Genomic DNA, 24,764 nt, shown 5'->3' on the forward strand with positions numbered 1-24,764 from the left:
CGCTCAGTATAGTCATAGAGAAAATATAGTAACACAAGAGTGCTCACTCCATACATCAGTTTTAGTACTAAAAAGATTAGTATTTTTATAGTCAACATTTAGTCTTATTATATAGTCTTACTATATTTCTCGATGGTATAGTTTATCTACCGCTCCGGGTTTATCCTGATGCAAAGGTTGTCTATCGCAATATAACGCGGCAACGCAGCGAGCGTGATGGGCACCTTTGCGTCGGGGGCAGCGCGGGAAGGGCTTCAGTGGGCAATTTATTGTATACTTATTTAGTTTATATTTCTATTTAAGTTTAGTTTGATAATTAGTTTTATGTTTATATAGTATATGTGTTATTTTTGTTATGAAAAAATACATATTTATTTACATAATTTAAGATTAATCATAAAAATATACAGGTTGGCTAAAAATAATTGCATTCCCGTTGCCAGGAAGGTTTTGGGATTATACTGAGCAATTTTTACTATGGGATCAACCCCGAAATCGCAAAAAAAACTTTTATCCTCCCATAGAAAATGGACCAGCCAAAATGTACGAGATGGCTGCGCCTAATAGGTCAGGAAATGAATGCCCAAAAAAGGTTGTAGATGGAAATGCTAGGAACACAATTTTTGACTCCGTAACTTTGTTTGGAGTAGTTAGGAGGTGAACATATCAAAAGTCCCCGCCCTTAGCCCTGGTGCTGGGGGGGAGGGAGGGGTTTGAAGGTCCCGTTTTTCGGTTTTTTACTTATATCTCGGAAACTATGCGTCCTAGCGACATGATATTTTCTACAAAATTAAAGCTTATTAAATTTGCTACAAGTTTTACTCATCAAGTTTTTCGATATCTTGTATAGTTTTCGAGATATCCGCTCTTGAATGTTTGTAATAGGCCGTGGCAGGAAGAGGGGCCATCTTGTGGCTTAATAGCTTAACAGCCTGATTTTTTTTGTGATGATGTGCTACATTATTAGTAAGGTCTGTACTAAATTTTAGCTTTCAGCTATTCTTATTTTTGAAGAAAAAAATAAAATAAAATAAAAATTTATTCATGAATATTTTCGTTTCCATGGAACGAATTCTTTCGTGCTTTACACGTATGGTACACTTAATCAAGACCTACAATATGTCATTATAAACAAGTTAACACTTCATACAAAAAAGAAAAAAATACATGTGTCAATATTTTTAAATATTTTTTTATAACTTATTAAACAGACACACCTCCAATTTTTTTACGAATAATAGCCCTTTTAATGAACTATAACATATATTGCATCTTGAGGTGGTATAGGGCTCCAGCGAAAGAAGTCTCTCTCAATGCCTACAGGTACAAGTCATTCTTCAATCATCATGAAGCCTGATATCTCTTGTCTTCCTCCCACCGAGGGAGCAGTAAAACAGCATTCCCTCCGAACATTCCACCAAGTTCAGCTGTGGTTAGGAAATGACCTGCCTCCTCAGATGTATGGGTGGAAAATTGAGAACAACTGCCTGGTTCCAATGCACATTGAGTTAGTAGCTGCACTGGAGGACATTCTGAAAATGATTTTCTGCCGATGCAAGAAAGAAAGACTGTGCCATCGCAAAGTGTGGCTGCAAAAAAGCAAACCTTAAATGTTCTCCAGCATGCCAAAATTGCCAGGGAACTACTTGAATGGGTCCCTCAAGTTGACTACGAACATGAAGAAGTACAGGAGGATCCTCTGACCGTTTCGTTACAGGGGTTCGATGGAGAAGAGATAGAAAACGAGGACGATGATGAAGGTCATTCTCACCCCAAGAGATCAATAACTTAACTCAATGGTGCATACCATACTTTTGTAATGATTAAATTTAAATTATATTGACATAGAAAAATTTAATTTTTCTATGCCAATATACTTTGTTTTCATTTCATGGTTGTGATTTATGAAACTATCCTAAAGCCTGCACGCCTGCCATGCATGTGTCAAAATGTGGCTTTCCATCGAGACGGGTCCTTATGCTTCATGTAGGTACTGGTACAGAAGAAACATTTCCATCAGAGAAGGGTAAATGCATGCTCTATTTGAATAAGGGACGGTTCCATCAGAGTAGGATCCTTATGTACATGGAGCATAAATACCCTTTTCTGATAAAAGCCACAAATTATGATTTCGAGAAACGATATTATGAACCCGTCCATTATTGATACACATATGCAAGAAAGTTAAATATGACGGATTTAATTACATTTTAATTACATCAAGGGGACTCACCAAGTTTTTAAAATATTTTCGTCATGATGCACCATTATTAAAAGCTTGAATTAAATATATGTTATAGTTTATTAAAAGGGCTATTATTCGTAAAAAAAAATTGGAGGTGTGTCTGTTTAATAAGTTATAAAAAAAATATCTAAAAATATTGACACATGTATTTTTTTCTTTTTTTGTATGAAGTGTTAACTTGTTTATAATGACATATTGTAGGTCTTAATTAAGTGTACCATACGTGTAAAGCACGAAAGAATTCGTTCCATGGAAACGAAAATATTCATGAATATATATTTTTTTTTTTCTTCAAAAATAAGAATAGGTGAAAGCTGAAATTTAGTATAGACCTTACTAATGATGTGGCACATCATCACAAAAAAAATCAGGCCGAAAAGCTATTAAGTCACAAGATGGTCCCTCTTCCTGCCACGGCCTATTACAAACATTCAAGAGCGGATATCTCGAAAACTACACAAGATATCGAAAAACTTGATGAGTAGAACTTGTAGCAAATTTAATAAGCTTTAATTTTGTAGAAAACATCATGTCTCTAGAACGCATAGTTTCTGAGATATAAGTAAAAAACCGAAAAACGGGACGTTCAAACCCCTCCCTCCCCCCCAGCACCAGGGCTAAGGGCGGGGACTTTTGATATGTTCACCTCCTAACTACTCTAAACAAAGTTACGGAGTCAAAAATTGTGTTCCTAGCATTTCCCTCTATAACTTCTTATTGCTTGGCCTATAATTTCGGGCCGATGCTGTGTGATGTCAATTTGTAAAAAATATTTTGTAAATAAACGATTTGTATGTAACAGCCAATTTTGTTTTTCGCGATTTCGGGGTTACTTTGCCTCACTTGTGAATAAAATGCAACTTTCTTATTAGTTTTTGAACAATCAAGAGAGTCTTTACTGCTTACGAAGCTTGCATTGCTTGAATACTTGCAAATGAAGAGATTTTGACTCTATTTATAAAAACAAAACGTTTTTTCAGTGCTGGATCTAGCCACCGGCGTGACTATGGCGCCCGCTCGCCCGCGGCGCGACTACGGATATGTGATGAGGCGTATACACGAGGACGCTTTGGAGCGTACGGAACCCCCGACGGTACACGGTATGAGTAATAGGCTAATTTGCCAGTAACTGGCCACTGTTAGTAATTAACATAAAACATTTTTTTTAAAGCCTATAAGGTGTCCCACTGCTGGGCAAAGGCCTCCCCCCTAGACCTCCAATCCTCCCGATTAAGTGCAGCATCTGCATAAAACAACATAAAATATAAAAAAACATAAAACATATTTATTCATCTTTATAAATTCAGGTTAGTTATACACAAAACTTATGTTAATGCATTGTACTGGTATATAATTTGAAAGAATAAGGGCCACTTGCACCATTCGTTAACCCGGGGTTAACCGGTTAAACCTGGAGTCACCATGGTTACCAGTACAATTTGACACTGGGTTGACGGTTTAACCGGTTAAGCCCGGGTTAGTGGAATGGTGCAAGTGGGCCTTAGGAGTGCCTTTCCTGTAGTTGGCCTGATTCCTACACTAGGCGATGCCTGACCTGTAGGAAACCAGCTTACATCCGAGTTACAAATACATAGGCGCGAATTGGTACAGAAAGCAAAATATTTTACTTACTAATTGGTCACTCTAAACTAAAAATTAATTCTATTCACCTATAAACAAAATTCATTTTAGTATAAGATTTCAATAACTGGTCAGCCTTCAATAACTAAGCCACCTTATACTAAAATGAATTCTGTTTATAGGTGAATAGAATTCATTTTTAGTTTAGGGTGGCCAATTACTGACAGTGGCCAGTTACTGGTGAATTACCCTACTTATAATATATAAATACAGATGTAGTGCATAATTGTTTAGACTATATGATGGGTGCTGAGCACACAGGGGCTATTCATAAATTACGTCATTTCAAATTAGGGGGGGGGGGGTCTGGACATCGGATGACGGTAGCATGAAGTAGGAGGAAATGGGGGCTTTTGAAGCATGAGTTTTGGATGATTATAGGGGGGGGGGGGGTCAAAAATCGATGACGTAATTTATGGACAGCCCCACATCGGTAACTCGTGGCATTTAGGTAGCACTTAAAAGATTAGTGATGAGACACGTTTTCTAAAAGAGTCTATGGAGATCGTATTTAAAATTGAAAAGTCACTTTCATTACTGAGACTGCACCACAAAGGTAAACTTGTTTATCAAAAGCTGAAAATAGTGTTATCAAAAAATCCAGGATATCTTACAAAAAAAAATATCAATAACTTATTACAAAATGTTGATATCAAAGAGAATATACAAATAAATAAATAATAAAAACTTTTTACAAAAAAATTAAACCGACTTCAAAAAGGATGAAATTAAATATTATCCTTTTTTATGTCTATGCGTTACCAACTGATATGTTTGAAGTCGGTGCCAAGCCAAATTTTGAAGCATACCATTTGACTTTGGTGCGATTCGATAAGTATTTACCTACGTTGGATTGCCTTACACGACGACAATGAACGTACTTTCTGTAGGTACAGTCGACGTTAAAAATATGTTTACACTTTTCGCCTTATTACAAATAGGGAATGCTCCCGGTACTGAGTTTGTATGGCGAGAACCGGGAATTCCCGGTTCCGGTACTGTATTTGTATAGAAAACCAGTACCGGGAGCAATCCCTAATTACAAAGGAGTAAGGTGCAAAAGTGTAAACATATCATTGACGTCGACTGGACCTAAGAACACACCTCAGAACACACGATCAAACCTTCTTGGCGCAGTCCGTACCATGTTTGTCGGCACATTAGTGTAAATATAAATGCATTTTTTTGCCGTCGTATTTTTTAAAGAGCATTTCTTACTAATGCTCGAACAGTCTATAGCACGCAAGTGTGGGATTGGGACTGCGTTATTTCCCGTCCATTATGCAGAGGACTACATTTCAAAATATAAAACAATTCAAGGAATTTACCTTGTCAAATTTCACCTAAAGCGGTTCAGTTGTTTAGCCATGAAAAGGCGACAAAGAGGCAGACAGAATTCTTTACACATTTATAATAGTTATTAGTACAGTTCTAATGGGATTTATAGCCATAAAGCTGATTATTTTTGACTGGTATTGTTACTACTTGGCTTGGCACCGACTTCAAACATATCAGTTGGTAACGCATAGACATAAAAAAGGATAATATTTTATTTCATCCTTTTTGAAGTCGGTTTCATTTTTTTTGTAAAAAGTGTTTATTTTACCTTTTTTAGTTTTAACGCATTGTTAAGAGCGCGACGCATGAATGAAAAACAAGATCATGTTTAACACTTAATTCGTGTACCTAGTACTTTAGTAAATATGTAATCAGGAATTTTCTCGAGTTCGTCCGGGAAATTATAATTCCTGTCAACTAAATCCATCCGCCCGCCCCGCCACTGACTCAATCCCTCAGCTCCCCGATCACTCAACCTCACAGCGCATCAACCCCTAATCCAGGAACCCCTCGACCCTGAACCAGCAACCCTTCAACCGCCATTCCCCGACCCCTTAATCCCTGACCCCTTAACTCCTAACCCTAACCCCCGATCAGTAGCCTTACCAGCTTTCCACGAGTTTCCCTAGTAGCATTTTCGTTGGGGCCTACGGTGCCAACGGTAGGGAAAACGTTGGGATGAGGTTCGTTCCGTAGCCAACATTAATTTTGTATTGGCCCACCATCGCATTTACCAACATTCGCTGTGGCACAGATGCCCAACAATGGGCCTTTGTGTATTTTGGTACCGTTGGCTAAACAACGATAATATTCGTTGGCCCAATGATGACATATATCGCATTTACCAACATTGGCAGTGGCAGTGATGCCCAACAATGGGCCTTTGTGTATTTTGCTACCGTTCGCTAAACAACGATAACATTCGTTGGCCCAATGGTGACGAATACCTCATTTACCAACATTGGCTGTGGCACGGATGCCCAACAATGGGCCTTTGTGTATTTTGGTAACGTTGGCTAGTCAAGGATATCATCCGATGGCCCAATGATGACAAATATCGCATTTACCAACATTGGCTGTGGCACTGATACCCAACAATGGGCCTTTGTTTATTTTGGTAACGTTGGCTAATCGACGATATCATCCGATGGCCCAATGACGACAAATATCGCTTTTACCAACATTGGCTGTAGCATTGATGCCCAACAATGGGCCTTTGTGTATTTTGGTAACGTTGGCTAATCAACGATATCATCCGATGGCCCAATGATGACAAAAATTGCATTTACCAACATTGGCTGTGGCACTGATGCCCAACAATGGGCCTTTGTTTATTTTGGTAACGTTGGCTAATCAACGATATCATCCGATGGCCCAATGACGACAAATATCACATTTACCACCATTGGCTGTAGCATTGATGCCCAACAACGGGCCTTTGTTTATTTTGGTAACGTTGGCTAATCAAGGATATCATCCGATGGCCCAATGACGACAAATATCGCATTTACCAACATTGACTGTAGCATTGATGCCCAACAATGGGCCTTTGTGTATTTTGGTAACGTTGGCTAATCAACGATATCATCCGATGGCCCAATGATGACAAATATCGCATTTACCAACATTGACTGTGGCACTGATGCCCAACAATGGGCCTTTGTTTATTTTGGTAACGTTGGCTAATCAACGATATCATCCGATGGCCCAATTACGACAAATATCGCATTTACCAACATTGGCTGTAGCATTGAGGCCCAACAATGGGCCTTTGTGTATTTTGCTACCGTTCGCTAAACAACGATAACATTCGTTGGCCCAATGGTGACGAATACCGCATTTACCAACATTGGTTGTGGCACGGATGCCCAACAATGGGCCTTTGTGTATTTTGGTAACATTGGCTAGTCAAAGATATCATCCGATGGCCCAATGACGACAAATATCGCATTTACCAACATTGGCTGTAGCATTGAGGCCCAACAATGGGCCTTTGTGTATTTTGCTACCGTTCGCTAAACAACGATAACATTCGTTGGCCCAATGATAACAAATATCGTATTTACCAACATTGGCTGTGGCACTGACGCCTAACAATGGGCCTTTGTGTATTTTGGTACCGGTGGCTAAACAACGATAACATTCGTTGGCTCAGTGAGCACAAATATCGCATTTACCAACATTGGCTGTGGTACTGATGCCCAACAATACCAGTTGAGTTTGCTTGTGGCGTCACTAGATGGCGTTACTGTCTCCAAACATCGAAGTTATAGTTATTTTCTCGATTATTCCGGATATAATCATAATATTTTTTAAAAGTAACTTATAAATCTAATAGCTATAACTATAAAATTTATACATAAATTTAAAAAATTGTATTTTACCAACATTTTCTCAATTTAAATCTCAAAAAACATAAATCTCGCTTACGAAGTTTCGAAGTGCGGTTAGTATATATACAAATTAGAGTGTATAGTAAGTGTACTTGCTTCGGCAGTACATATACTAAAATTGGAACGATACAGAGAAGATTAACAACAACTGCTGTCTAGCCTAGGGCCTTCATGTGGATACAACCAATGCCTAGTTGCCTACCGTAGTGTAATTGTAATATTTATCAGCAAAGGCCCAACGTCGTATTACACAACCACTTACTTAACGTAGGGTAACTGTAGGACTCGTAAACAAAAGCCCATTACATAATTAGACTGTAGGCACACTATAAATTACACAACTATTTACCTACGGTAGTATTGTAAGAATCCTACACAAGGCCCAACGTTAAAGTTACAATGTTGGCCCTTTGTGGGACAAGCTGTGTTGGGCCTTCAACCTGGTGCACGACTACCTACCGACCTACCTGACTTGCCGTTGGGTAATTGTTGAATTTGCAAACAGAAGCACAACGAAAAAATTGCCCTTTTTAGGGTTCCGTACCCAAAGGGTAAAACGGGACCCTATTACTAAGACTTCGCTGTCCGTCCGTCCGTCCGTCCGTCCGTCCGTCCGTCCGTCCGTCCGTCTGTCACCAGGCTGTATCTCACGAACCGTGATAGCTAGACAGTTGAAATTTTCACAGATGATGTATTTCTGTTGCCGCTATAACAACAAATACAAAAAACAGAATAAAATAAAGATTTAAATGGGGCTCCCATACAACAAACGTGATTTTTGACCAAAGTTAAGCAACGTCGGGAGTGGTCAGTATTTGGATGGGTGACCGTTTTTTTTTGCTTTTTTTTTGTTTTTTTTTTTTGCATTATGGTGCGGAACCCTTCGTGCGCGAGTCCGACTCGCACTTGCCCGGTTTTTTATTTTTTTGCAGTTGGCCCTACAGCAAGCCATACGGCCAAATGTAACAATTAACCAACCATCAAACAAATGTGTATAGGCCCAACCACGGCCCAACCAAAACCACCACCGTTGAATAATTGTATGATTTATTTAACTAGGCCCAACGATAAAATTACTCTAATGGCCCTCTGTTGGGAATCTTCGGGAGGGCCTTTGTCGAGGGCCCTCCAGCAAATCGTACGGCCAAATGTAACAATTAACCAACCATCAAACAAATGTGTATAGGCCCAACCACGGCCCAACCAAAACCACCACCGTTGAATAATTGTATGATTTATTTAAATAGGCCCAACGAAAAAATTACCCTTATGGCCCTCGGTTGGGAATCTTCGGGAGGGCCTTTGTCGAGGGCCCTCCAGCAAATCGTACGGCCAAATATAACCGTTGCCCAACTAATACGTAAACAAAGGCCCAACAAAATCCCTACAAGAAAATGCTATTAGGGTTGACATTGATATATTCGCTAGCATGTGTGTAACTTACTTCCTATGCATCTCGCTCGTACTAACCTTAGTGTGAGCGAGATGCATAAAAAGTTACATTTAGATGCATAAGACGTTAGCGAATATGTCAATGTCAAACTCGTGGTAAGGCTACAGTTGCAGTACATCAAATTGGTGGTTTTCGGAAGCAAATGCTCGAGTTACTTTAGAAAACCCCGAAATCACTTAACACGTGCCTTTAAAAATTGAGGAGTTCCCTCAATTCCTCATGGATTCCATCATCAGACCAGAACCAAAAATAATACGGAAACACCTTGGATTGGAGGTAACTTCTTCCAAACAAAAAAATAATTACTCAAATCGGATCACAGGTGCCGGAGTAATCGCTGAACATACTTACATTTAAAGAAATCATCATCATTATCATCAAAATAATCATCATCATCAGGTCTACTTCATCAAATTGATGGTTTTCGGGAGAAAATGCTCGAGTTGCTTAAAAAAACGCCCAAAGCACCATGCCTTTAAAAATTGAGGAGTTCCCTCAATTCCTCATGGATCGCATCATCAGAACAGAACCAAATTAAAATGGGACCATCTTGGAGGTAGCTCCTTTCAAACAAAAAAAAACATTACTCAAATCGGACTACGGATGTCGGAGTAATCGGTGAACGTTAGTGTCCGACCGAAACATGTTTTTTTGCCGAAACCGAAACCGAAACCGAATGTTCGGCTTTGGCTCTAGTTTCGGCCGAAACCGAAACCGAAACCGAAACTTTTGTAGACTTGTTAAAATCGTTGAAAAAATGTCATAAAACCGCGTTTACACACATATTATGGGGCTGTCAACACCCAATGTCCTTGAAATTGATGTTACTTAAGCAGTTTTTTAAGAAAATTACTAGAGTGAGATCAAGATAATTCTGCAACGATTTTGATAACACATGCAGTGCAAGTGTTACTTTAAACGTCAAAACTTCTATGAAATTATGACGTATAAAATAACATTTGCACTAGTAGCACTGCGTATGCTATCAAAATCATTGCAGAATTTTCTTGGTCTAACTCTATTCATTCACCAGTCAAGCTAACATGTAGATACAGGGTCAACCAAAAAACCAACCAAAAACGCGAGCGCAGCGAGCGCGAAATTTTTTGTTAACAATATCGCAAGGCCGGGTACCGATCTACACCTGGGCCTAAAAGTCCGAAGTGCCCCAGTGAGGCGAACTTTCATGCGAAGTCAAAGCCGTGCTTCAGGCTTCAGGATAAGTAGTTAAGCACAGACTCCAACCAATGTCCATTGTATTAAAAAGCGAGACCGCAGGCCGAGCATGGCGCAACGAGGCCAAAGGCTAAGCTGAAGTAGAGGACATGTGGAACACAAACCAATGGTAAATTGAGGTAAAAAGTGAGGCTAAGGTCGAGCATTCGTATGAAAAACTGTACTGGGGACACTTTTAAGGGTTTTTTCTTCGTTTTAATCAATAGTCAGCTGTTCAGCTTCGCAAAATATTAACTATTGAGAAAATCAACATTGCGGCCCTAGTTGAGCGTAGCCTTAAGCCTCGCTTAAAATTTGCCATTAGAGGTAGATAGAAAAACCGGCCAAGTGCGAGTCGGACTCGCGTTTCTAGGGTTCCGTACATAAGTCCGACTCACGCTTGACTGCACATTTCTAATAGGTTTTCCTGTCATCTATAGGTAAAGAACTATTTAGTGTATTTTTTTCAAAATTTTGGACCCAGTAGTTACGGAGATAAAGGGGGGGGGGGGGGGAATGGTCATTTTGTGGCTATTTTCTTAAATAACTTCGAACGTATGTATTTTAAAATTATAAAAAAATTATATAATATGTCCATCTTTGGGTCACTAATTTACATATGTGTGCCAAATTTCAACTTAATTGGTCCAGTAGTTTCCGAGAAAATAGCCTGTGACAGACGGACAGACAGACACGTACGAGTGATCCTATAAGGGTTCCGTTTTTTTCCTTTTGAGGTACGGAACCTGCTACCTACGGATACTCGGCCAACGGCTACGTGCGACAGTGCTATCTCATTCACGCCGATACAATTAGACAGTGTGCGCGTTATAGGTATTGACAGCCTCTTAAGACTGCGTCGACCGTCCAGTGGCGCTCTCATTAGTGGAATTGTGTTTTATAATAAACCAATTAATTTCTGTACCTATACATGAATCAGTATATGTAGATAGAGTCTGGCTAGCCAAAAATTGTTGACAGATATTTCGTTGTTGTATCACCAAATGTCTATGATTTAAAAAAAAGCTAAAAGTCAGTTGTCAATGTATGTCATTCATTCAAATTGTTTGCGGTTTATAAGGGGTTTATTTTAATTAATATTAATAATGTCTATACTGAGTGAGGTTCGCAAACTATTATTTAAGCTCGTAAATAATTACGACAATGTGCGAAACTAAAACTAAATGTGGAAGTGTAGCGTTGTATAACGAAAAACTGCAATGTTTACAAGTCCTAAACAAATGTAAACAAATTAGGAGGTTCGTGCTCTATAAATATTTTGATACTTAGCATTTAGCATATTTGTCACTTTTTTGGTGATAGATTAATATTACGATATTATCGAGATAGGTCTTATTTACACTACATTTCATTTTTCGCCTTGTTACAATGGTATATGGTGAGAAAGTGTTAACATATGTGTTTATCGTTGACTGTACTTTACATAGTGGTAGAAATTATGTGAGCTGACTTTGAGAGCACGTCAACGTATATTTAACTTATATCCTTAGGTACCTTACGTGTGCATAGAAAATCAAAAATATTGTCTAGTATCAAAACTATAATTCCTACTACACAAAGTGTGACCAGCCCAAGATTTTTTTAATTTCCCGCCAAACATTTGTGTAATATTTCAGTAGCCAGACTCTACACCGTGTTTTTATTGAATTCCGTTAACTTCGGGGTATAGTTAAGAGCGCTCTTACAAGAAAAGTCGAAATAATGCAAAATTGATGATACTAGTCGACGAAATTCAGGACTTTGCGCTCATTATTAGAAACAATGAGTACGTGTTCCAGTAAAAGCGTCTTCTTATCTTTATAAATATCGTTGTAAATATTAGAAAAAGGACTTATTAAATTAGTAATGATTTTTTTTCTGATGGTCGTTTCCGAAAAACCCCGTGAAGCACTGAATGGCGAGCTCTTATTTGGAAATGTTGAGAATTTTACTCTGCTAAACCTGGCTATTTTGTATTACTAATACCCTGTACTTTAGGCATATCAAACTATATTTTTCCTACATACCTTTGAGAAAGAGAAAATCAAAGTAAAACGAACTCGATTTTCTCTCCGAAACAAGTGTCAATTCCTACGAAAATCTACTTAATATCGAAGTCATTTTCATACTCAAGCAATCTGCAACGTTTGCTTATACTGTTGGTATACATTAGTGTTTATGAAATTCTACTATAATTTTTTGGCAATTTTTTGAAAACTACTCTATATTACCGATGACGCGCGCTGCGCCAGCTCAGTGCCGCGGCAGAGCTTGTAGAGGCAGGACGTGTGTCGGTCGGCTCCGCACATTTTCAACGGCGACGACGAGGTTTTTTATCATTGTGTGCGGCGGGCGCCGTGTAAAACGCTATACTGTGTGCGTGTAAACCGCAACGAGAGACTTTGATCCTAGCACCGTTTTTATAGTATTATAATTTATAATGGTACAGTTTAATAAACTACCGGACAGGATTAAAAATATTTGAAACGACCTGACATTCTATATGTATTTATTTGACTCAAGATAGTTTGACTCAGGGTCTGATGATGGAGCCGGAAGGTGGTCACCGGTATCAATCAACCATGCAACTAAACCACTTCGTGTTTAGGCTCGTTTGATTCGTCTCAACAAGATCTTTAACACAAGATAGTACTCAGGGTCTGATGATGGAGCCGGCAGGTGGTCACCGGTACCAATCAACCATGCCACTAAACCACTTCGTGTTTAGGCTCGTTTTATTCGTTTCTATAAGATCTTTGACACAAGATAGTACTCAGGGTCTGATGTTGGAGCCGGAAGGTGGTCACGGGTACCAATCAACCATGCAACTAAACCACTTCGTGTTTAGGCTCGTTTGATTCGTCTCAACAAGATCTTTGACACAAGTTAGTACTCAGGGTCTGATGATGGAGCTGGACTGTGGCCACGGGTACCAGTCTACCATGTAACTGAACCACTTCGTGTTTGGGCTCGTTTGATTTGTCGCAACAAGATCTTTAACACAAGATAGTACTCAGGGTCTGATGATGGAGCCGGCAGGTGGTCACCGGTACCAATCAACCATGCCACTAAACCACTTCGTGTTTAGGCTCGTTTTATTCGTTTCTATAAGATCTTTGACACAAGATAGTACTCAGGGTCTGATGTTGGAGCCGGAAGGTGGTCACGGGTACCAATCAACCATGCAACTAAACCACTTCGTGTTTAGGCTCGTTTGATTCGTCTCAACAAGATCTTTGACACAAGTTAGTACTCAGGGTCTGATGATGGAGCTGGACTGTGGCCACGGGTACCAGTCTACCATGTAACTGAACCACTTCGTGTTTGGGCTCGTTTGATTTGTCGCAACAAGATCTTTGACACAAGGTAGTACTGAGGGTCTGATGATGGATCCGGAAGGTGGTCACCGGTACCAATCAACCATGCAACTAAACCACTTCGTGTTTGGCTTCGTTCGATTGGTCGCAACAAGATCTTTGACACAAGTTAGTACTCAGGGTCTGATGATGGAGCTGGACTGTGGCCACGGGTACCAGTCTACCATGTAACTGAACCACTTCGTGTTTGGGCTCGTTTGATTTGTCGCAACAAGATCTTTGACACAAGGTAGTACTGAGGGTCTGATGATGGATCCGGAAGGTGGTCACCGGTACCAATCAACCATGCAACTAAACCACTTCGTGTTTGGCTTCGTTCGATTGGTCGCAACAAGATCTTTGACACAAGTTAGTACTCAGGGTCTGATGATGGAGCTGGACTGTGGCCACGGGTACCAGTCTACCATGTAACTGAACCACTTCGTGTTTGGGCTCGTTTGATTCGTCGCAATAAGATGTTTGACACAAGATACTACTCAGGGTCTGATGATGGAGCTGATGATGATAGACAGGTACCCGTCGCCACCTTCGCGCTCCATCATCAGACCCTGAGTACTACCTTGTGTCAAAGATCTTGTTGAGATGAATAAAACGTGCCTAAACACGAAATGGTTTAGTTGCATGGTTGATTGGTACCGGTGAACACCTTCCGGCTCCAACATCAGACCTTGAGTACTATCTTGTGTCAAAGATCTTGTTGAAACGAATAAAACGAGCCTAAACACGAAGTGGTTTAGTTGCATGGTTGATTGGTACCGGTGACCACCTTCCAGCTCCATCATCAGACTCTGAGTATCACCTAGTGTCAAAGATCTTGTTGAGACGAATCAAACGATCCTAAACACGATGTGGTTTAGTTGCATGGTTGATTGGTAATGGTACCTTCCAGCTCCATCATCAGACCCTGAGTACTATCTTGTGTCAAAGATCTTGTTGAGACGAATCAAACGAGCCCAAACACGAAGTTGTTTAGTTACATGATAGACTGGTACCCGTGGCCACCTTCCAGCTCCATCATCAGACCCTGTGTATCTTCGTCAAAGGGGCTGTCCATAAATTGCGTCATCGATTTTTGTCGATTTTTGACCCCCCCCCCCTATAATCATCCAAAAATCATGCTTCAAATGACCCCATTTCCTCCTACTTTATGCTACCGTCATCCGATGTCCAGACCCCCCCCCCTAATTAGAAATGACGTAATTTATGAATAGCCCCAAAGATCTTGTTGAGACGAATCAAACGAACCTAATCATGTTACTACATGGTTGATTGGTATCCGTGACTACCTTAATCATCATCAGATCCTCAGTACCAGTTCGTTTTTAAACCCTCGTTGATACAAACTTTACAACCTATAGGTACCAAATGCAATGACGAAACATGTAAATAAGCGAGTAGGTACCTATAATTTCTTTCGAGTAATATACCTTCATAAGTACAAGTATGGGGCTATTCATAAATTACGTCGTTTCAAATGGGAGGAGTGGGGGGGGGGGGGGGGGTCTGGACATCGGATGATGGTAACATAACGTAGGAGGAAACAGATTCATCCGAAGCTTGATTTTTGGATGATTTGAGGGGTGGGGTGGGGGGGGGGGGGGGGGTCAAAAATCGTCAAAAATAGATGACGTAATTTATGAACAGCCCCTATGTACATTTGCACTGCATTTAGTATTTTCGTACTTACTAAATAACAGTTTTAGAACTTTAAAAGTTAAGTACAATTAGTGTTGTTATGGTTGATTTCAATATGCTTCGCGAAGGATCAAGAATGTTTAATCCATCATTGTAGTGCGAGTGTGGTAGAAGGGATCGGCGTACTGAGCTCGCACGGCCTGCCGCAGCGCGTAAAATACCTAAACTCGCTCAACGCCGAAATGTAATAGCGCTCTTAAGTACGTTTATAAGAACTAAATGGCATAGTTAATTTTCAAAAAAAAATTTTTTTTTGTTTTCTTTTTTGTTTTTTTTTTTGTTTAAAAAGTAATTAAATGTAGCATATAGCGTTGTTGTAACACGGGCATTACATTTAACTCAACCAAACAATTGAAATCTGTGACATATCAATGTCATTTCGTACATCAATCGACCGAGATTGTACTTAAGTTTAGTAGCAAATGTATGAACTCATTCTAAACACTAATCAATATGTAAGCCGGCCCTAAGGCAAGTGTACACGCTTGTAGAGGCCTTATAGGAAAAAAATAAATTATGGATTATCTCCGAAATGGACTTAATTAGAACATCGGTGTCTTTGAGAAAGTTACTTGATTTAAGCTCAGGAATGCACCCTTGAAATTAACGGAAATCAAAAAAAACACGGTGTATGTATTAATATTGTTGTGCTACTTATTCTCCAACTTTTGGTCTTTGTCCGAAGTACCATTTCGCAAGTTTCGGCCCGGCCGAAAGGTTCGGCCGTTTTTTGGCCGAAACCGAAACTACAGCCGAAACATGATTTTTTGGCCGAAACTGGCCGAAACCGAAACCGAAACCGAACCTTCGGTCGGACACTAGTGAACGTACATAGAAAAAAAAAATAGCCACAACCGAATACAGAACCTCCTCCTTCTATGAAATTGAAGTCGGTTAAAAATACGCTACAACTTTACAATAAAATGCTTTTTTTACCCATTACGTCAGTGGAGGTTGAAAGATCGTTTTCTTACACAAAGTGGATTTTCTCAAGTACCTAGAAGACGTAGGCTGACTTATGAAAATTTAGAACAAATATTAATTGTTTATCATTATCACGAATGTCATATATTAAATGCTTAAAATTCCTTTTTTTAGTGGTTTCTTTTTCTCGACTCGTATAGGAAGAACATTGTCACATCACTAGTCTGTTAGAAACTGTCAAGTGCTACCTAAGTGCCGCGAGTTACCGATGTGTGGTGCTGAGTAAGGGGTGGCCACAGGACCTGGGGCGGCAAACACTGCAAATCCGCCACCGCTTGTATGTGTGGTAATAAATGATGTAATGGTTGTCAGCGCGGCCCGAGCTGCCGTCGGAGGCGCGCGCGCGCGAGCTGGCCGAGGCGCTGCGCCGCGACCCGCGCTGCCGCTGCGAGGAGCAGACGGTGGACACAAGGACGATCAACTTTACTACAAGTAACTACAATACTATCATCTTTTTTGTCATAAACGATACTCAAGCCTTAAAGCATTTAATGACTGGAGTCGCCTTTAAGGGCTTACCCATCTGCCGAAAAACTTTGTATGGACTGACAAAATGTCTCTTTGGAAAGATATTTGGCGATGCGCAGCAACTCACGACCTCATCAAAATTCAAATTTAATTTACTTACCTAATGGAAAAAATATCCCTCCCATCCCATTACTTAAAGCCGACCACTGACTTACAGGCCGCCAGACGATATCGGCCTGTCAGTTAGAACAAAAATTAGACAGTTCCGAACAACTGACTGGCCGATATCGTCCGGCGGACTGTTAGTCAGTGGTCGGCTTAAGTCACTTGTTTATTTGTACCAGATATTTGGGACGACTAAATACGTTTGTACGTTACGTAGAAATCATGTAGAAATAGCAATACATTTGACGTCCCCTCCCCCGAAAAAATCGGCAGTCTGTTTCGTAAACATAATGACAGCGATGACATCTCAAGTTACTAAATCGTCGGGTGACAAGCAAAAGTCACTAACTAACACCATTGAAATTATTGGACAATAGACCGTGTTACAAGTGTAATAAAGTGCATTGTTACTTTAATTTTTTGATAGTACTTAGTTACTTCAAAGTTCTGTCTTCGAGATATTTGGCGTTAAAGTTGGACAATTTTAGGCAAAAAAAAAACTGTTTTTTTGGCCATAACTTTTGTGTTAATTAGTTAAACATTAAAGCTCTAACAAACTAAACTAAACGTGAAACACGTTTTTACGAGACGTCAAAAACGGACCCAAATAAATGTAGATTTCGTATATGTAAGATTTATTATTTAGTTATTTATTATACTAGAAGTTACAACTTTTTTGTTACATACAATGCTCCACAAAACTACATTTAGTTTGACTGCGGAGTCTCAGTATACTATAATACTATACTTAATTAAATTTAAAAATTAGAATAGGTTTACATTCGTAGTTGAAATAGGTAGGTATATCATGAATACACTATAGCAGCGGTTCTCAATCTTTTTTTTTGACGGAACCCTTTTGGAAAGCGAAATACTTGATGGAACCCTACAATTAAAACAATAGTTTTTAGAAGTGTGTTTTTTGCATAGTAAAATTTTTCGAGGCGACTAAAGCATAGTGTTCTAAATTCTTGCGGAACCCCTGCAGGGGTGTCGCGGAACCCTAGGGTTCCGCGGAACACACTTAGAGTATGGCTGCACTATAGGATAACACATCCCCTATAGAGTATTCAGGAGATACCTTTTTAGACTGATGTTAAATCTATTTATTTTGGGCTAATTGTTAAATATTTCGTTTTTATTAAATAGAAATTGTGTCTGAAAATAGTCGCTGTCTAAGTTTTTCTTATATTTTTGGTGCTTTATTTCGTGCATGGTGTGAAACTGGAATGATTTATTTTAAATACAGGAAAAACATCCCTATTGATCAGATACTCAGAATAGGGATGTTTCCTGTACTTAAAATAAATTATAATAATTATAAATTATTCAAACCGTGCACGAAAAAAAGCATCAGATAATTATTAGAAAAACAAACATAGCAGCTATTTTTAAACACAATTTGTATTTAATAAATCGGATTGAAATACAAAAAGTAGGTGAGTTTACCGTGACGTCACTACATTTGTTTTCATATAAATTCCATATAAGCCGATCGTTTTGACAGTTCTAAAAAAGAAGCTGATTTGACTAGTAGGAATGTAGCCTATTCAAGCGCGTATTAAATTTTCAGGTGACATATCGGAGACAGAAAAACAGATGCTACCCTCAGAGGTGAGGAAGTTAGAAGAGATGCTGCGCTGCAAGTGCGATGTACCGACCCCTTCACTCAACCCACCCAGTGCCGTAAGCTCGCCAGGTTGGTCACTCACTGGTTATACTAATTATACGGGTCACTCACGTATTTCAAGTCGAAGCATAGAGAAATATACAGGGTGCTTCCTGTAACAGGAGCAATAAATTAAACTAAAGGCTGTACTCCTCAAACTGACTAACATTTGTTCAGCAACTTTTAAAAATTATGAATCCTTTAGACTTCCTCTTTTTCATACAAAATAAATATTGCTTTCAATGTACGCTGACATCAGTGTGTTTGACGTTACTTGTCACGCTTTTAACATAACAAAATTTGCAATACATTGCGTCTTTGAATAAACTTTAAAGTGTAATAAAAATCAAACCATGAGTTATTATCAAAAGTTGCTGAACAAATGTTGGTCAGTTTGAGGAGTACACAGTACAGCCTACAGTTTAATTTATTGCTCCTGTTACAGAAAACACACTGTATAGTAAGACAAGAGTGCTCACTCCATATATCAGTTTTAGTACCGGAAAGTCTTATGTATTAGACTTTCCGGTCGGTGCTACATCTATTGTCATTTGACAGTACTCCTACTTAAAGTACTGATAATTCGTCGACTATGAAAATACTATTTTTTTTGGTACCAACACTGATGTATGGAGTGAGCAATCTCGTCTTAGGTCTCACTATATTTCTCTATGGTCAAAGATATATATACATACGATTTACATGCGGTTGTGCGAAAGAGAATCGTCTCGATGATGCTTAGGGCTTAAGGGCAGTACCAACAGCATTCTAGAAGTCATTGCAGAGAGGCCTGAGAATCCTATACTAGCGTATTGGATTCGCCAAGATAGAATTAATAGAAAATAGTTTAGGATATAGTTTAATATACATATAGTTGTAATATTATATTATGTACAAAAGTTATACTAACAAATATGTAAATCTGAAATAAATATTTTCAATTCGATATTTCGATTCATAATGATAGAAGCTTCAACGGGAGCGTTAGAGACTGCGGTCGTCTGAGGGGGGTAGGCGCGCGGGGAAGGGGGGAGCGCACGGCATTGTCAAATGATTATTAATTGGTTTGGTTGCATTTATCGATGAAAATGACCCAAGGCTAGATATCCGTTTTAAGGTATTTTGTTGAGGCGCAATATGGCATGGATGTCGTTATACCGTATACAGGCTGGCCAAAAAATAAGTACCATTACGTATTCTGTGCTATTGGTCGATTCCACAAATCTCCCCTGGGGCTATTCATAAATTACGTCATTTCAAATTAGGGGGGGGGGGGTCTGGACATCGGATGACGGTAGCATGAAGTAGGAGGAAATGGGGTCATTTGAAGCATGATTTTTGGATGATTATAGGGGGGGGGGGGTCAAAAATCGTCAAAAATCGATGACGTAATTTATGGACAGCCCCCCTCCACTCCGCCTCAGTGGACATGCAGGCAGCCCTAATATAAATTTACAACCTAATTACTGCAGTTTCTCTATTCTAAAAACTTTCAGTGTGCCCCTTTTACTTGTTGCAGATGACGTGGTTGATGATGATGGCACCTCCGATATCAGTTCTGAGGTCATCGACACCAAGTTAGACTGATGGACGTCAGAATGGTTAACCCTTTCACCGCTGAGACGTCAACTGACGCGCGCGGCTACAACCATGGAGAAATACAATATGTATCAGAACGAAAGGCAAAGAAAGAGACCCATTAATGTTTAGGTCATACTGAGCAACTTTTACTATGGGACCAACCCCGAAAACGCGGAAAAAAAATTGATGTTTCATACATTTTGCTGGTCTGATGTTGAAATTTCCTAAGGGAGAGTCAATTTTTTTTTTTTGCGATTTCGGGTTTGGTCCCATAGTAAAAGTTGCTCAGTATGACCTATACATTAAGGTAAATGTCCGTATGGATGACACTGACCTAATGTATGACTTTTACGCAGTTTATTTTGAAAAATAAGAAAACGGTTTTTAATATAAACAAAAAACAGGACTTAATCGATTGTATGTGTTATCTATGAATTTTGTTCCGAAGCTGTCATTAATACGTTAAATATTTTTCACTTTGTGAGGTAGTTTTTGCTAGGAGGTGCTTCCATTTCGCCAGTTATCCACTGGTACAATTTCAGATGTCGAGGAAAACTGAAATAATTAATAAATGTTATTACTATTATACAATAATGTATTGTTCCGCTGATATTAAGGAAGGACTGGTTCATAAATCTGCATACACCAATAGTCTGTATAGGTCATAGTTAAGTAGTTTTCCGAGTAAATGTCTTAATTTCCTCCTAATAGTGTCATTCACAGGGACACTTACCTTACCTTACTTACCTTAATGGGTCTCTTTCTTGGCCTTTCGTTCTGATACATACTGTATAGTAAGAATAGAGTGCTCACTTCATACATCAGTCTTGATAACAAAACGACTATTATTTTCTCAGTCGACATCTAGCATCGAGTAGCGGAATTATCAGTACCGCTACTTGATACTAGAATTCTCTAGTGTCGCGACTCGCGAAAATTGTATTGAACAACAATTTACAACTAATATTAAAAGCAGAAGGAGTTGAAAATAGAGTTCCGGTTAATCCGGTTATAATTAGGGCTTCCATTCCGTAATTACGTAATTCCGTAATAACGTAATTCCGAATAACTATTGAACTTTAAATAATTACGTAATTAAAACGAACAATCCCGTAATTACGGAATTATTAACAATAAAATAATATAATCAGATATGTGCGATATTTTAGCCTAGACTTGCATAAAACAACATTTTAAATTAGCGCATTATTATTTGGTGATATTACTACTGGTGGTGAGAGAGAAGTCTACTTGACAGCTGCATACAATTATTTATTATCTGTACCTGCAACCCGCAAGTATTGAAGCCGAGAGGCTCTTTTCTTCTGCCAGTTAACCCTAAAGACTTTAATAAACATTTTGTCGTAGAGGAGTTCCATTCTGGTCTTCATGAGTAGTTCCATTTCACCGAATAGCACTATTTAAACGTAAATAAAAAATCCGCTAGAGTGTGCTAATAAGCTGAGGAGTTCCTTCAATTCCTAATAGAATCCATAATCAGAAATCAAGCTTGACAAAAATATGACTTGAATACCTAACTTGTGTTTCAGTTCTAATCATCATCAGCAACTCCACTTCATCAAATGTCACTTTTTTTAATGTAGGTACATGCTTGATTTGTTGATGAAAATATATAAATCACTACCTTAAGTGTGCTTTTAAGATTTGAGGAATTCCCTCGATGCCTCCTAGATCCCATCATCAGAACCCCGGGCTTGACAAAAATGTAGCTTAAAAACCGAACTTGCTTAACAAACATAACTAAGAAGATAAATAGCCGAACTTGAACTATGCGTCATTGAAGAGTTCCGTTCTGATCATAATCCGCAGATCCACTTCATCTAATGTCGTTGTTTTGTTTGTTGATGAAAATACATTTATGTAACTGTACTATAAGTATGTATGCCTTTAAGATTTGAGGAGCTCCCTCGATTCCATATGGATTCCATGGATTTGACATATAGTTCGTTTTTTTTAGCATTAGAAATAAGGTAAACAATCTTGATGTGTCTTTTAATTGAAAAACACATTTTAAAATTAAGTTACGGCAAATATGTAACAATTATGAATCTAATACGATCATTTATATTCTTCTGCTTTCATAAGTAATCGTTTTTGATTTTTAAAAAGCGTTTTTCAATTAAAAGACATGTCAAAATCGCTTACCTTCTTTCAAGTTCTTGCTAATGCTAAAAAAAACGAACTATAAATGCGACCAATCTGTGTGTACTACAAACATCACATTAAATATTAGTACAACCGAATTGAGGTCCTCATTCTATTGAGATCTTAAAGTCGGTTAATAAAAAAGTATCATTCATTCAATGTATCATTCTTTTCTTATTAAGGATCACCAATTATTTGAAACTTTTGTTTTATTTTAAAACATTCAGTCAGTTACGGAATTACGTAATTACGTAATTAAAATGTTGAATTTCGTAACTAATTACGTAATTGACATATCCGTAATTTTGGAAGCCCTAGTTATAATATTAGCTGAAAATTGTTGAACATTAGACTTTTCGGCCGTCGCAACATCTATTGTCAAGTAGCAGTACTGATAATTCCGCTACTCGATGCTAGATGTCGACTACGAAAATAATAGTCGTTTTGGTACTAAACCCGATGTATGGAGTGAGCACTCTATGTATTTTTTTCTCTTTGCCAATATCAACATTCGTGCATTCCGACAAGACACTATGACGCGCCGCGCACGATAGGCGTGGCATTCAACGGGTTAAGCAATTTTTTAATTTTTCATATTTTTGGTAATATAGTACCTAGTTAGTTTATATTTTATTGATCATTTATTTTTACAGTTTTCTAGTCAATATCCATTGTATTTGCATGTCATACGTCTTTTAAAACAATGTCAAAAATTACGAGAATTAAATTAATGAGTCTATAAAGATGCCATACCGAAATACCGTACATTATTTATTAAAACTTCCGCCATTTTCTCTCCTTAAATATTTAAATAACCCTATCATAAACCTACACGATAGAGCGCTGGTGGCCTAGCGGTAAGAGCGTGCGACTTTCAATCTGGAGGTCGCGGGTTCGAACCCCGGTTCGTATCAATGAGTTTATCGCAACTTAGGTACGAAATATCATTTGATATTTACCAGTCGCTTTTCGGTGAAGGAAAACATCATGAGGAAACCGGACTAATCCCAATAAGGCCTAGTTTACCCTCTGGGTTGGAAGGTCAGATGGCAGTCGCTTTCGTAAAAACTAGCTAGTGCCTACGCCTATTCTTGGGATTAGTTGTCAAGCGGACCCCAGGCTCCCATGAGCCGTGGCAATATGCCGGGATAACGCGAGGAAGATGATGATGATAAACCTACACGATCGTATCAGACAGGGTGTAAAGGCACAGTCTATAAAACAATAGTCATTCGACGAAGCCGTCTAGACAGGGCAATCGTGCGGGGTGGGTCGCGAACCCGAGCTGCATACATCGCCATTGTTAGTAGCTCGGTACTACTTACAGGGCTAACGTGTCTTATTTGTTATGTGTGTGTTGGTGTGTAAAAGTCTGTGACAATGACAACCCTACTGTGCTCACGTGTGGTGTCGGAGTTTACGCAAACATCAAAGGCGTCGGTCCACTGTTACTTTTTACACTGCGGTAAAGGGTTATAATTATATCGGACAGGTCAAGAATATAAACATTATTATTTATATCTATTTTATTGCTCGAAATCATGGGCAGTATCGACAATCGGTATAAAATAAATATCCATACATGTCTATAAAAATTCGCAATATTAGGCAAAAGTTGCGTACTCACTTCATAAAGCTTAATTTACAATTAGTATAAAGGTGCAACACTTACTTAAATTATAATTTTGAGGTTAAATTGGGATTACCTCAACTTTAACCTCAAAGTGAAAGTAATCTCGATTTGTTCTCGTGTGATGTTGATTCGAATACAGTTAACGTCAGAGATATGTTAACGCTTTTATATCTTGTTTTATTGTATTTGCAGTCGGTATCAGACATATGTGAGCGATTAAGGTGTTAAAAAACAACTCAGTATGAACTCTAACGCCTTGGCAATAGGAGCGTGTTCAGATATTTGTGAGCACCTAGGCCGCTCATTCATTTCTGACGAACTGCTAAAAATCTTTGAAGTTAACCCTTTTGTTTAGGTACATAATATACATATGATTCTAGCTTTTATTATGAAAATGCATCTCATACCGAAAAATACAAAATTACTATAAACTAATTATTAATAGCTGTCAATCAAATTATCAATTCCAATAAGTCGTATGTCAGAAAAGATTTTTTCGTGGTGATTTTTGAATTTCATTTACACTGGTCCTAGATTTATTTAGTTATGTATAAAATCTATCTCGAACTCACAATTTTCTGCGAAATAAATCTCCAATAAAAATGTTGAGCCTTTAATTTTTCAAATGTTTCACTGAATTGTAGTCGTCAGCTTAGAGCATTTAGTAACTGGAGATGTCATCGCTGTCATTTACTTTACGAAACAGTCAGCCGATTTTTGCGGGTGAGGGGACGTCAAATG

The 24,764-nt window shown here is 38.6% G+C and overlaps 1 protein-coding gene across 1 annotated transcript in view; it reads left to right on the top strand.

The window, feature by feature from the left end:
• Positions 1–21,234, top strand: part of LOC134803429 (cilia- and flagella-associated protein 91-like) — a 64,883-nt gene extending 43,649 nt beyond the window's left edge. Inside the window, exons 21-24 of the mRNA XM_063776248.1 lie at positions 3,226–3,345; positions 16,654–16,773; positions 18,548–18,673; positions 20,163–21,234. Of these exons, the coding sequence (XP_063632318.1) occupies positions 3,226–3,345; positions 16,654–16,773; positions 18,548–18,673; positions 20,163–20,230 (434 nt within the window). The 3' untranslated portion in view covers positions 20,231–21,234. The remainder of the gene's footprint in view (positions 1–3,225; positions 3,346–16,653; positions 16,774–18,547; positions 18,674–20,162) is intronic.
• Positions 21,235–24,764: the final 3,530 nt, after the last annotated feature.

The sequence above is a fragment of the Cydia splendana genome, chromosome 26, assembly GCF_910591565.1.
Source record: "Cydia splendana chromosome 26, ilCydSple1.2, whole genome shotgun sequence".
NCBI classification, from domain to species: Eukaryota; Metazoa; Arthropoda; class Insecta; order Lepidoptera; family Tortricidae; genus Cydia; species Cydia splendana.